The 15,868-nt window shown below is 45.4% G+C and overlaps 1 protein-coding gene across 1 annotated transcript in view; it reads left to right on the top strand.

Annotated features, from left to right (window-relative positions):
* The first annotated feature begins 15,584 nt into the window (after positions 1-15,584).
* Positions 15,585-15,868, top strand: part of LOC119323376 (transmembrane protein 120 homolog) — a 4,552-nt gene continuing 4,268 nt past the window's right edge. The window contains exon 1 of the mRNA XM_037597015.1: positions 15,585-15,840. Within this exon, the coding sequence (XP_037452912.1) occupies positions 15,628-15,840 (213 nt within the window). The 5' untranslated portion in view covers positions 15,585-15,627. The remainder of the gene's footprint in view (positions 15,841-15,868) is intronic.

A 15,868-nucleotide genomic window follows, 5' to 3' on the forward strand; every position in this document is an offset into this window, starting at 1 on the left:
AAAAAAGGGAAAACAGATAAACCTAAAAACCTAAAAACCAAAAAACCCCAAAAAACAAGAAAAACCACACTACCTCGATGAAGTCCGATGCGGTGCCAGTGAAGGGCATCATGTGAGAGTGGGTGTTGCCAAATCTATTGACACCCTTTCGATCTTGGCAGTTGATGTGTCAATTAAGGGACACAGTTGGTTGGCTCTTGGTGCAACAAATTTGACATCTTCTTTTGATTTATTCGGCAAAATGGCTTTGTTTCTCCAACTCTCTGGACTAGTAGTGAATGGTTGCAAGCCAGTGTTGCAGGGTGTATGCCCAATCCAATTTTCCTTCGGCGTTAGTTGATCATGTTTCTAGAGAAGAGTGACTATTGTGGTCTGCAAAGCCTGGTATGAAAGAGGGCGATTGCTGGTGTGAGGGCTCTGTGTTTAGATCTTTCTTTGAGTTTTGGTATGATTTGTGTCCTGCTCAGGAAGGCAAGACGGCGGGGACACTGTGAAGATGGAATAAGATTCTCCCTGTCTAGGCCCCATTCCGGTGGTGCGTCTAGCATCGCCGTTGGCGTGTGGATGTGTATCTTTGGTGGATCTGCTCAGATCTGGTCGTTGTTTGTCTACGTTCGTGTGTCTTCAGGTTAGATCCTTTCGATCTACACTACTCTTCATCAACGGCGGTTGTTGTTTTGGTGTGCTGGTCGTCTGGTCCTATGAGATTGGGGCCTTAGCATGAAGACTTCCTGAATGTCTACTAGAGCAGGTTTTGTCAGGCTTCGGCCAGGGAGGGGTGACAGACCGCGGCACGTCTTCCGCTCGCTTTAGTGCTTATCGTCATCGCTACGTGGTCTACGGATCTAGATGTAATTTTTATCATTTCTGGTGTTCGTTCTTTTTTTTTTGGCAACATAAAAGAGTAGGTAAATCATGATATATTTTTTTGGCGGGAAGTAAATCACGATTATTGCAGACAAAACATTTGCCCTATAGTGCCGGGAAAAAAACTGGCTAACCACTGTAGTGCAACTAGCAAATACGGGTATATTCAGAGCAATTAACAGCAGTATATTCGGAGCAACTAAATGGCCAAATTTATGTTGGAATGATGGTGTTGATACAGGTGTAAAAGCACGGCTGATTCCATCGATCATAACACTTAATTTCCATCCTTATACTGAAGAAGATCATGCCTCCATGGAGCATAACATCACATCTCACACTAGTTCTGAACACACCAAGCTACCTAGTGTTCCTGCATCACATGCACGATGGTCAAGCACACGGCCCCCGTCCGCGTGGTCACACTTCTTCTCATCGTATGCCTACTCGCTGCCGAGGCGCGAGGTAATACCGTAATAATCCCTACTACTGATTCCTCCGTATGTTTGCGATTGCTTGTTCTTGTTTGGTGTCAATCCTGGCACTGATTTTCAGCTACTCAATTACTATCTGTTGCCACATACATATGCAGGCCGGACCATCGACGGCGGCGAGGAGAAGATTAGTTTGCCCAACGGGCTGTGCGTCCACAATGAGGGGTCGACTTCCTGCAGTGGCGACAAGCCGTACTGCTACTGCTGCCTCCTTGGTTATTACTGCTACGAGACCATGGAAGCCTGCAAGGAAGAGTGCCTTAAGAAACTGTCTCGGTCGCCGCCGAGGCCTCCCCTATAGCTTAGCTACCTTGTTCGAAGAAATGTATGAGCCACGAACGACGCCGTATTTTGAAATAAGAAACAAGTAGTACTATAAAAATCACCGGTTTTCTTACGAGCAGCGTCATAAAACTTTTGCACGATCTTTGATTGCCTCGAGATCGGAACCTACACGTGCTTCGTCGCCCGGGTTCTCGTGTTGGTGTGCTCGGTCACCAAACAAACTTTTTGTCGGAAATAGGAGCAAACGATCAGACGAAGGAGCACAGTAGCGGTCGCATCATCGGCTTCATCGCCGTCGGTGGAGGTAACTCCACAGTAGTTGTCATTCATCAGCTGCCTTGAGCCGGAGATTAGGCGCTGGTCCGCTGGCGGGAGTGCCTTTTCTGTTGTAATAGATCCTCCACTTGATGCCCCGGACGGTCGTGCTGCCGCGGCCCTCGATTTCCAGCGCCAAATGTATTTTCAAGCTCCAACTCGCAGCATATGCATTTACCTTACTATGGATTTACTGTGGTTTTCAAGCTCCAACTCGCAGCGTACAATCAAAGGAAGAAGACGGTTAGTTGTTTTCGTTGAAATTTCATTATTTGCTTTATGTCTGTTTGGTGTCTTGTTATCTTTTTCATTGTAGTATGTTTTGCTTGAAAATTATCAGATATAAGATTTCCTTTCATGTCTTTTCTAAAATAAACTTATAATCATTTTGATTCCTTTAAAACTTAACATGTTGTTCTTAAAAAAGGAGGAAATCACCCTAAAATGGGATATAATCTGACCCAAAGGATTTCGCAGATTTTTAGAAAAGGATTTCGAAGATATAATTCTATCGCACTAACTGTGAAAATCTCCCTTCGGGGATTAACTACTATTATGCGGCTTCATATCTCTCCTATTCCGCGTTCGTCCACCCCTACGTTCTACCCTCCATTTTGATTTTGCCCCAACCACATCTGGTTTTTTCACTACCGTTTTTTCTTCAAAAAACCAGCTCAACTACCACAGGCTTTATTTCTTTTTTTTTTACAAAACCACACGTTTTATTGGCAAATCATATTTTCGTGGGTAATTCAAATTCAATAGATGCTGATTTAGTTGGCGACTAAAATCTTTTTTTGGCAACATAAAAAGGGCAGGTAAATCACGATTATTGCCAGGCGCGGGGGGTGGGGGTGGGGGTGGGGGGGATCTGGCTAACCACTGTGGTGCAACTAGCTAATATGGGTATATTCAGAGCAACTAATAGCAGAATATTCGGGGCAACTAAATGGCCAAATTTATGTTGGAATGGTATTGTTGATACATAATTTCCATCTTTATATTGAAGAAGATCATGCCTCCGTGGAGCAAAAACAATCTGGATTATTGCAGTTGCCATGAACCACGCTGTCCATGGCAGGTAAATCGGGATTATTGCAGACAAAATATTCGCGGCCCTTATACAACCCCCAAAAGAAATCTGGCAAGCGATCATGTATAGCAATCAATTAGCACCCGAATGTATGTTGGAGGCTTCATTTACATCGTTATATATGCATCAAAAACATCTCACAACAAGCGTCCGCCTAGCTGCTGTGTCGATCACCTCATCGACATCATTCGTACGCACGATGGACAAGCACACGGCCACGCTTCTCCTCATCATATGCCTCCTCGCTGCCGAGGCGCGAGGTAAATACACCCTGCTGACCCCTCCCTATATATTTGCGATTGCCGTCATTCTGGTTTCGTTTGTTCATCATGGCACTGAATTTTGACTACTCAATTACTCCATACGTACGCAGGCCGGATCATCGACGGCGACGAGAAGATTAGTTTGCCCAACGGGCTGTGCGTCTACGAACGAGGCTCCACAGCCTGCGGTGGCGACAAACCGCACTGCTACTGCTGCCTCAGGCCCTGTTTGGAATGTTGTTTCTACTTTGAATACGCTTGTAAAAGTTACAGGCCACCGTCCGTCGTTTTCGTTTCCGCCTACAAATCGCTCCTGACCGGTAAGATACACCCGTAAGAAAAATACACTTGTATATATTTACACCGATTTCAAGCGCGGCCTCATTGGTTATTATTGCTACCAGTCGATGGACGTGTGCAAGGAAGAGTGCCTTAAGAAACTGTCTCGGTCGCCGCCGAAGCCTCCCCTATAGATTAGCTACCTTGTTCGAAGAAATGTATGAGCGACGAACCACGTATTTTGAAATAAGAAACAAGTACTATAAAAATTACCGGTTTTCTTATGAGCAGCGTCATAAAACTTTTGCACGATCTTTGATCGCCTTGAGATCAGAACCTACGTGTGCTTCGTCGCCCGGGTTCCCATGTTGGTGTGCTCGGTCACCAAACAACGTTTTACAGAAATAGGAGCAAACGGTCAGGCGAAGGAGTGCGGTAGCGGTCGCATCGTCGGCTTTGTCGCCGTCGGGGGAGGTGACTCCACAGCCTGCAAGGATGTTGTCGTTCATCAGCTTCTTCTGGTCGAAGATGGGGCCATGGTCCACCGGTGGAAGTGCCTTCCCTGCCGTAGATCTGCCACTTGATGCCCCAGTGGTCACGGTGCCGCCGCCCTCGATTTCCAGCGCCAACGTATTTTCGGCGAGACTCTTGATGAAGATCTCCATTTGATCATCGTTCAAAGGCCGACCAACGATTTCACGCCAGCTACCGTAGGTTGCTGGTGCTAGTGGGGTGGGAATTAGGGCTTGTTTGATTGGCATAGTAAGTTTGTCAAACTTTGCCACGTCACAGGTTATGTTGTTTCGGGGAAAATGCTAGATCTTGGTCTTCCGGATTGGACGAAAACGACGCCTTCGGCGTCAATCTCCCTCCTAAGGACATTGTTTTGGACAGGTTCTAACTGGAGGGGGCACAAGGTGAAGCGGCGTTGCATCTTTAGCATCGATGACGGTGGGTCTCGACGGCGTAGTGTAGTGGGGTGGGGTCTCGGCGCCAGACATGTGTTGACGGGTGCACGCAGGAGGGTGGCTATGTTTGACGTCGACGGCAAAAGGGCCTGGCGGCTAAGATATTAGAGTGTGCGCATGCGGTGCGTGCTGAGGGACTGCTAGACCGGTTGGTGCTCCCGGCTCATCGTTGGACGGCTTGGTGAGGCCACCGGATTAGATAGTATGCATTTGTGTGAGGTCAGGGCACATCATTAACGTTGTAGGTATGGCAGCAAAGGTCGTCACGAAGGTGGCTCTGGGTTAATCAATGTATTTATTTTGTAAGACTTTGTTGAATAATATAATAAAAAATAGCTGTATGCATTCTTGGATGCAGAAGCCGGGGGTTTCCACCTCCTTTTTGAAAAAGGGAAAAACAAGTTAGACAAGTTTAACTGAGTTAGCCCCTTGCTTGGTTTGTAGCCACACTTTGTGGCAAAATTCTTTTCATGCAAACTATACCCCCATATGTCATTGACTCATGGAAGTGTGGCAATGCTACCTCAAATGTGGCAAAGTGTAGCTTCAATTTTGATCACATAACCTTAAGCATGAGTGGAAAGCAAGTGTAGAAACCTTACTATAGGAACCTAACATGCCCTTAATAAGAAGGGTGTGTTTCGTTGGTTGGATTGGACTAGACAAGTCTGTACTAGATCGTCTCGGGGATAGGACTTGTGGGAGGAGGGGCCGTGGCAAGAAATACATTCGTCGCGAATCGGCTAACACCCTCGCATCTACTGTATCTAAATAGAAGCACCCCACTACTTGATTTCTTTAGAGATGCGGGCTATCCACATCATCAATCCACATGCAACCTTCTATCTAAGCAAATCTGCCACCTCAGCAATCTCCCGCTTTGCTTCCTTCATTGGCTCATTTTTTTAGAGAAAACGGGCTCGAGCATAGCCCGACTTTGAATTAACAAAGCCATCAACCGGCCAGGATACATCGAAACAAACCATACAACGAGGATATAAAGAAAGCAGGGATGCAACCCCGCAGCGGCCGATACAAGGAGCTGAAAGAAAGCAAAAACGCTACGACCAATGAAGAAAAAGACTACAGCTTGAGAAGCTGCTGCCCACAATTGAAGCATGCCGCAAACGCTAGCTATAGAACAGGGGCGTCCCAAGAAGACACGGCCATGGTTGGAACACCAAAGCTGTTGGGGAACGTAGTAATTTCAAAAAATTCCTACGATCACGCAAGATCTATCTATGTGATGCATAGCAACGAGAGGGGGAGTGTATTTTCATACCCTTCAAGATCGCTAAGCGGAAGCGTTTATCAACGCAGTTGATGTGGTCGTACACCTTCACGATCCGCTCCGATCAAGTACCGAACGTACGGCACCTCCGCGTTCAGCACACGTTCAGCTCGATGACGTCCTCGCCTTCTTGATCCAGCAAGACGGGCGAAGTAGTAGATGAGTTCCGGCAGCACGACGGCGTGATGACGGTGTTGGTGAAGAACAATCTCCGCAGGGCTTCGCCTAAGCACTACGGAAACTATGATGGAGGCTAAACTAGAGGGGACGGGGTTGCTGGCACACGGCTTGGTGTTTCTTGATGCGTCTTTGGTGCTAGCCCTGCCCCTCTATTTATATGTTGAGCCTTGGGGTCGAAACTTGGAGTAAAAGCCTCCACAAAGTCGGTTTCACCCGAAAGGCAAGAGTCCTTCTCGGACTCTAGGGCCATACGCCAGGGTTCCCGGCGTCTGGACCCAGACGCCAGGGACCCTGGCGTCTGGCCCCTGGACTCCGCAAAACTTCCTTTTGCGCTTTCCAAAAACCGTCTGGGCTTTCCCCTTTGGCCCAAATAAAGTTTTTCTCGTACCCAAACATTTCGAGAAACATCCGGAACCCCTTCCGATGAATTCTGGAACCCTTCCGGAGACCAAACACTATTATCCCATATATCAATCTTTATCTCCGGACCATTCCGGAGTTCCTCGTCATGTTCGTGATTATATCCGGGGCTCCGAACAACATTCGGTTACCAACATACATAACTCATATAATACTATATCGTCAATGAACGTTAAGCGTACGGACCCTATGGGTTCGAGAACTATGTAGACATGACCGAGACACCTCTCTATTCAACAACCAATAGCGGAACCTGGATGCCCATATTGGCTCCTACATATTCTACGAAGATCTTTATCGATCGAACCGCATAACAACATACGTTGTTCCCTTTGTCATCGGTATGTTACTTTCCCGAGATTCGATCGCCAGTATCATTATACCTAGTTCAATCTCGTTACCGGCAAGTCTCTTTACTCGTTCCGTAATACTTCATCCCATAAATAACTCATTAATCACAATGCTTGCAAGGCTTATAGTGATGAGTATTACCGAGAGGGCCCAGAGATACCTCTCCGACAATCGGTGTGACGAATCATAATCTCGATATATGCTAACTCAACAAGTACCATTGGAGACACCTGTAGAGCACCTTTATAATCACCCAGTTACGTTGTGACGTTTGGTAGCACACAAAGTGTTCCTCCGGTAATCGGGAGTCGCATAATCTCATAGTAGTAGTCATAGGAACATGTATAAGTTATGAAGAAAGCAATAGCAGTAAACTAAAACGATCAAGTGCTAAGCTAACAGAATGGGTCAAATCAATCACATCATTCTCCTAATGATGTGATCCCGTTTATCAAATGACAAATCATGTCTATGGTTAGAAAACCTTAACCATCTTTGATCAACGAGCTAGTCAAGTAGAGGCATACTAGTGACACTATATTGTCTATGTATTCACACATGTATTATGTTTCCGGTTAATACAATTCTAGCATGAATTATAAACATTTATCATGAAATAAAGAAATAAATAATAACTTTATTATTGCCTCTAGGGCATATTTCCTTCAATCTCCCACTTCACTAGAGTCAATAATCTAGATTACACAGTAATGATTCTCACACCCATGGAGTCTTGGTGTTGATCATGTTTTTCTCGTGAGAGAGGCTTAGTCAACGGCTCTGCAACATTCAGATCCGTATGTATCTTGCAAATCTCTATGTCTCCCACCTGGACTTGGTCACGGATGGAATTGAAGCGTCTCTTGATGTGCTTGGTTCTCTTGTGAAATCTGGATTCCTTTCCCAAGGCAATTGCACCAGTATTGTCACAAAAGATTTTCATTGGACCCGATGCACTAGGTATGACACCTAGATCGGATATGAACTCCTTCATCCAGACTCCTTTATTTGCTGCTTCCGAAGCAGCAAGCAGCTATGTACTCCGCTTCACACGTAGATCCCGCCACAACGCTATGTTTAGAACTGCACCAACTGATAGCTTCACCGTTCAATATAAACACGTATCCGGTTTGCGATTTAGAATCGTCCGGATTAGTGTCAAAGCTTGCATCGACGTAACCATTTACGACGAGCTCTTTGCCACCTCTATAAACGAGAAACATATCCTTAGTCCTTTTCAGGTATTTCAGGATGTTCTTGACCGCTGTCCAGTGATCCACTCCTGGATTACTTTGGTACCTCCCTGATAAACTAATAGCAAGGCACACATCAGGTCTGGTACACAGCATTGCATACATGATAGAGCCTATGGCTGCAGCATAGGGAACATTTTTCATTTTCTCTCTATCTTCTGCAGTGGTCGGGCATTGAGTCTGACTCAACTTCACACCTTGTAACACAGGCAAGAACCCTTTCTTTGCTTGATCCATTTTGAACTTTTTCAAAACTTTATCAAGGTATGTGCTTTGTGAAAGTCCAATTAAGCATCTTGATCTATCTCTATAGATCTTGATGCCCAATATATAAGCAGCTTCACCGAGGTCTTTCATTGAAAAACTCTTATTCAAATATCCTTTTATACTATCCAGAAATTATATATCATTTCCAATCAACAATATATCATCCACATATAATATTAGAAATGCTACAGAGCTCCCACTCACTTTCTTGTAAATACATGCTTCTCCAAAAGTCTGTATAAAACCATATGCTTTGATCACACTATCAAAGCGTTTATTCCAACTCCGAGAGGCTTGCACCAGTCCATAAATGGATCGCTGGAGCTTGCACACTTTGTTAATATCTTTTGGATCGACAAAACCTTCTGGTTGCATCATATACAACTCTTCTTCTAGAAATCCATTCAGGAATGCAGTTTTGATATCTATTTGCCAAATTTCATAATCATAAAATGCGGCAATTGCTAACATGATTCGGACAGACTTAAGCATCACTATGGGTGAGAAAGTCTCATCGTAGTCAACCCTTTGTACTTGTCGAAAACCTTTCGCAACAAGTCGAGCTTTGTAGACAGTAATATTACCGTCAGCGTCAGTCTTCTTCTTGAAGATCCATTTATTCTCGATGGCTTGCCGATCATTGGGCAAGTCAACCAAAGTCCACACTTTGTTCACGTACATGGATCCCATCTCAGGTTTCATGGCCTCAAGCCATTTTGCGGAATCTGGGCTCATCATCGCTTCCTCATAGTTCATAGGTTTGCCATGGTCAAGTAACATGACTTCCAGAATAGGATTACCGTACCACTCTGGCGCGGATCTTATTCTGGTTGACCTACGAGGTTCGGTAGTAACTTGATCTGAAGTTTCTTGATTAGCTTCCTCACTAATTGTTGTAGGTGTCACAGAAATCGGTTTTTGTGATGAACTACTTTCCAATAAGGGAGCAGGTATAGTTATCTCATCAAGTTCTACTTTCCTCCCACTCACTTCTTTCGAGAGAAACTCCTTCTCTAGAAAGGATCCATTCTTAGCAACAAATGTCTTGCCTTCGGATCTGTGATAGAAGGTGTACCCAACAGTCTCCTTTGGGTATCCTATGAAGACACATTTCTCCGATTTGGGTTCGAGCTTATCAGGTTGAAGCTTTTTCACATAAGCATCGCAGCCCCAAACTTTAAGAAACGACAACTTTGGTTTCTTGCCAAACCACAGTTCATAAGGCGTCGTCTCAACAGATTTAGATGGTGCCCTATTTAACGTGAATGCAGCCGTCTCTAAAGCATAACCCCAAAACGATAGTGGTAAATCAGTAAGAGACATCATAGATCGCACCATATCTAATAAAGTGTGGTTACGACGTTCGGGCACACCATTACATTGTGGTGTTCTGGGTGGCGTGAGTTGCGAAACTATTCCGCATTGTTTCAAATGAAGACCAAACTCATAACTCAAATATTCTCCTCCATGATCAGATCATAGAAACTTTATTTTCTTGTTACGATGATTTTCCACTTCACTCTGAAATTCTTTGAACTTTTCAAATGTTTCAGACTTATGTTTCATCTGTGAAGGTGAGAAAATAACGATACCCGCTGCGAGCCTTAATATTCATCGGACCAATTACATCAGTATGTATGATTTCCAACAAATCTGTTGTTCGCTCCATTGTTCCGGAGAACGGCGTTTTAGTCATCTTGCCCATGAGGCATGGTTAGAAAGTACCAAGTGATTCATAATCAAGTGATTCCAAAAGTTCATCAGTATGGAGTTTCGTCATGCGCTTTACACCAATATGACCTAAACGGTAGTGCCACAAATAAGTTGCACTATCATTATCAACTCTGCATCTTTTGGCTTCAACATTATGAATATGTGTATCACTACAGTCGAGATTCAACAAAAATATACCACTCTTCAAGGGTGCATGACCATAAATGATATTACTCATATAAATAGAACAACCATTATTCTCATATTTAAATGAATAACCGTCTCGCATCAAACAAGATCCAGATATAATGTTCATGCTTAACGTTGGCACCAAATAACAATTATTCAGGTCTAAAACTAATCCCGAAGGTAGATGTAGAGGTAGTGTGTCGACCGCGATCACATCGAGTTTGGAACCATTTCCCACGCGCATCATCACCTTGTCCTTAGCCAATCTTTGCTTAATCCGTAGTCCCTGTTTCGAGTTGCAAATGTTAGCAACAAAACCAGTATCAAATACCCAGGTGCTACTGCGAGCTTTAGTAAGGTACATATCAATAACATGCATATCACATATACCTTTGTTCACCTTACCATCCTTCTTATCCGCCAAATACTTGGGGAAGTTCCGCTTCCAGTGACCAGTCCCTTTGCAGTAGAAGCACTCAGTCTCAGGCTTAGGTCCAGACTTGGGTTTCTTCTCCTGAGCAACAACTTGTTTGCCGTTCTTCTTGAAGTTCCCCTTCTTCTTCCCTTTACCCTTTTTCTTGAAACTGGTGGTCTTGTTGACCATCAACACTTGATGCTCCTTCTTGATTTCTACCTCCGCAGCCTTTAGCATCGCGAAGAGCTCGGGAATTGTCTTTTCCATCCCTTGCATATTATAGTTCATCACGAAGCTCTTGTAGCTTGGTGGCAGTGATTGAAGAATTCTGTCAATGGCACTATCATCAGGAAGATTAACTCCTAGTTGAATCAACTGATTATTATACCCAGACATTTTGAGTATATGTTCACTGATAGAACTATTCTCCTCCATCTTGCAGCTATAGAACTTATTGGAGACTTCATATCCCTCAATCCGGGCATTTTCTTGAAATATTAACTTCAACTCCTAAAACATCTCATATGCTCCATAACGTTCAAAACGTCGTTGAAGTCCTGGTTCTAAGCCGTAAAGCATGGCACACTGAACTATCGAGTATAACATTGACTTGAGCTTCCCCCAAGCTTGAGCGATGCTTTCTCCTTCGCGAGGCCAGAAATTATATATGTAATTACGATCACGATGAACAAGATGCATAGGATAGAACTTCTGGTGAAATTCCAACTTCAATCGTTTATAATTCCAAGATCTCGTATCATCACATAGCCTATACCATGTCAATGCATCTCCCTTCAAAGATAAAGGGAAGATCTTCCTTTTGACAACATCATCGGGAATACCTACAAGTTTAAATAATCCACAAACTTCATCCACAAAGATAAGGTGTAAATCGGGATGTAATGTTCCATCTCCTGCAAATGGATTAGCTAGCAGTTTCTCTATCATACCCGAAGGAATCTCAAAGTAAATATTTTCATAAAGTTCAGTAGGTTGAGGAGAAACTCTTTGCTCTTCTGGTCGGGGTGAAGATACCCCGAACAAGCCCCTCAAAGGATTAGTTTCCATAGTGACAAGTAACAGAAAATTTCAGCACACTATATAAATGTTTCCTTACCAAGTTCCACTCACCAAAAGTGCTACACTCCCCGGCAACGGCGCCAGAAAAGAGTCTTAATGACCCACAAGTGTGGGGGATCTATCGTAGTCCTTTCGATAAGTAAGAGTGTCGAACCCAACGAGGAGCAAAAGAAAATGATAAGCGGTTTTCAGTAAGATTTTCTCTGCAAGCACTGAAATTGTAGGTGATAGATAGTTTTGTGATAAGATAAATAATAACGAGTAACAAGTAAACAAAGTAAATAAAGTGCAGCAAGGTGGCCCAATCCTTTATGTAGCAAAGGATAAGCCTAGACAATTTCTAATAATAAAGAAAGGAGCTCCCAAGGACACATGGGAATTATCGTCAAGCTAGTTTTCATCACGCTCATATGATTCGCGTTCGGTACTCATATGATTCGCGTTCGGACACATGGGACCGGTGCTTGGGTACTGCCCTTACTTGGACAAGCATCCCACTTATGATTAACCCCTATTGCAAGCGTCCGCGACTACAAAAGAAGTATTAAGGTAAACCTAACCACAACATTAAACATATGGATCCAAATTAGCCCCTAACGAAGCAACGCATAAACTAGGGTTTAAACTTCTCTCACTCTAGCAACCCATCATCTACTTATTACTTCCCAATGCCTTCGTCTAGGCCCAAATAATGGTGAAGTGTCATATAGTCGACGTTCACATAACACCACTAGAGGAAAAGACAACATACATCTCATCAAAATATCGAACGAATACCAAATTCACATGACTACTAATAGCAAGACTTCACCCATGTCCTCAGGAACAAACGTAACTACTCACAAAGCATATTAATGTTCATAATCAAAGGGGTAATAATATGCATTAAGGATCTGAACATATGATCTTCCACCAAGTAAACCAATTAGCATCAACTACAAGGAGTAATCAACACTACTAGCAACCCACAGGTACCAATTTGTGGTTTTGATACAAGATTGGATACAAGAGATGAACTAGGGTTTTGAGAGGAGATGGTGCTGGTGAAGATGTTGATGGAGATTGACCCCCTCCCGATGAGAGGATCATTGGTGATGACGTTGGTGATGATTTCCCCCTCCCGGAGGGAAGTGTCCCCGGCAGAACAGCTCCGCCAGAGCCCTAGATTGATTCCGCCAAGGTTCCGCCTCGTGGCCGCGGAGTTTCGTCCCGTAAGCTTGCCCACGATTTTTTCCAGGGTAAAAGCTCTCATATATCAGAAGATGGACATCGAAGGCCCACCAGGGGGCCCAGGAGACAGGGGGCGCGCCCAGTAGGGGGGGGGCACTCTCCTGGCCAAAGTGTGGGCCCCCTGATGTATTTCTTTCGCTCAATAATTCTTATTAATTTCAAAAGGATGTTTCATGGAGTTTCAGGATTTTTGGAGCAGTGCAGAATAGGTTTCCAATGTTTGCTCATTTTCCAGCCAGAATTCGAGCTGTCGGCATTCCCCCTCTTCATGGTAAACCTTGTAAAATAAAAGACAATAGCCATAAGTATTGAGATATAATGTGTAATAACAGCCCATAATGCAATAAATATTGATATAAAAAGCATGATGCAAAATGGACGTATCACATAGCAACGAGAGGGGAGAGTGTGTCCACGTACCCTCGTAGACCGAAAGCGGAAGCGTTTCAATAACGCGGTTGATGTAGTCAAACTTCTTCGCGATCCAACCGATCAAGTACCGAACGTACGACACCTCCGCGTTCAGCACACGTTCAGCTCGATGACATCCCTCGTGCTCTTGATCCTGTTGAGGACGAGGGTGAGTTCCGTCAGCACGACAGCATGGCGGCGGTGATGATGATGCTACCGGCGCAGGGCTTCGCCTAAGCACTATGATGGTATGATCGAGGTGTGTAACTTTGGAGGGGGGCACCGCACACGGTTAAGAGAAACTTGTCTGTCCTAGGGTGCCTGTCTGCCCCCATATATAAAGGATCAACGGGGAGGCCGGCCGGCCCCTAGGGGCGCGCCCAAGGAGAGGGAGTCCTACTAGGACTACTAGTCATAGTAGGATTCCATCACAAGGAAGAGAGGGGGAAGGAAGGAGAGGGAGTAGGAAAGGGGGGCGTCGCCCCCTTCCCTTGTCCTATTCGGACTCCAAGGGGGGGGCACGACCTACCCCTGCTGCCCTCCTCTCTCTCCACTAAGGCCCATGGTGGCCCATTAGTTCCCCCGGGGGGTTCCGGTAACCCCTCCGTCACTCCAGTTTTACCCCGAAACTTCCCGGAACATTTCTAGTGTCCGAATAACATGGTCCAATTAATCAATCTTTATGCCTCGACCATTTCGAGACTCCTCGTCATGTCCGTGATCTCATTCGGTACTCCGAACAAACTTCGTTGATCAAAAACACACAACTCGTAATACATATCGTCATCAAAAGCGTGCGGACCCTATGGGTTCGAGAACTATGTAGACATGACCGAGACACATCCCCGGTCAATAACCAATAGTGGAACCTTGATGCTCATATTGGCTCCTACATATTCTATGAAGATCTTTATCGGTCAAACCGCTTTGTCATCGGTATGTTACTTGCCCGAGATTCGACCGTCGGTATCATCATACCTAGTTCAATCTCGTTACCGACAAGTCTCTTTACCCGTTCCGCAATACTTCATCCCGCAACTAACTCATTAGTCACGATGCTTGCAAGGCTTATAGTGATGAGCACTACCGAGAGGGCCCAGAGATACCTCTCCGAAACACGGAGTGATAGATCCTAATCTCGATCTATGCCAACCCAACAAACACCTTCGGAGACACCTGTAGATCATATTTATAATCAGCCATTTACGTTGTGACGTTTGATAGCACACAATGTGTTCCTCCCGTATTTGGGAGTTGCATTTCCTCATAGTTTGAGGAACATGTATAAGACATGAAGAAAGCAGTAGCAATGAAACTGTAACGATCATAATGCTAAGTTAACGGATGGGTCATGTCCATCACATCATTCTCCTAATGATGTGATCCCGTTTATCAAATGACAACACATGTCCATGGTTAGGAAACATAACCATCTTTGATTAACGAGCTAGTCAAGTAGAGTCATACTCGGGACACTATGTTTTGTCTATGTATTAACACATGTACTAAGTTTCCGGTTAATACAATTCTAACATGAATAATAAACATTTATCTTGAAAATAAGGAAATTAATAACTTTATTATTGCCTCTAGGACATATTTCCTTCACAAGCTACCCCGAGTTTGCTCCACATATATATGGTTCAGCCGCCCCAAATTCGCTCCACATATGGGTCGGGTCTGAAAGTCCGATTTGATGGCGTTTTTTTTTGTCGGATGGTGTCTGGACCGTGACATAATGGGACGGAGAGGGTGTCCACTATAAAGCGCAGTTTTTGGGGGGCTAATCATGCCAACTGTAAGCATATTTAATCTGGAAAAACGATGAAAGTAGTAAGTGGCAAGCATTCGCCAGGGAGGAACTGCCGGCGAACGCCTAAACCGCCCCATGATCTTGATCCTACGGTGGAGACTGGGAAACTTTTCCGCACTTAAAGTGAAAGAAATACCATAGCAGTTTTTTTTTAAAAAAAAGCCACCAAATTTTCCCAAAACACTCAAACTGCCCAACGAACGTTCGCAAACGCCATCTCTCGTGGCGAACGTTCACTCGCTCGCCGGATATGCCCCGACAGCTGTCGCCTTCCAGGTGGGCCCCGCGCGACCAGATAGGAGGAGGAGGCGGACACGTCACGCGTGCGCGGTCACCCACGCGAAACGAGAAGCTTCTCTCTCTCTCTCTCTCCAACCTCCTCCGCACCGCACCGCCACCGCCACCGCCGCGCCGCACCGCCACCGCCCATCTCTCCGGCGGGCCAGGGCGATGGACGGCGAGGGCGACGGGGCCCAGGGCCTGGAGGAGCAGGCGGCGGCGGCGGCCGAGGCGGCGCGGGAGCTGCGGGACGCGGCGGCGGCCCTCGCCGTGCGCCGCGCCGCCGACGAGGACGCGCTGCGGCGCCGCGCCGTCGCGCTCGACGCCGACGTCCTCCGCCTCCAGGGCTCCCTCGCCCCCCTCGACCCCGCCACGCTCGACAAGGTCCGCGCCGCGCCCCTCCCCCCACCCT

This window comes from Triticum dicoccoides, chromosome 6B (genome assembly GCF_002162155.2).
Source record: "Triticum dicoccoides isolate Atlit2015 ecotype Zavitan chromosome 6B, WEW_v2.0, whole genome shotgun sequence".
Lineage (NCBI taxonomy): Eukaryota > Viridiplantae > Streptophyta > Magnoliopsida > Poales > Poaceae > Triticum > Triticum dicoccoides.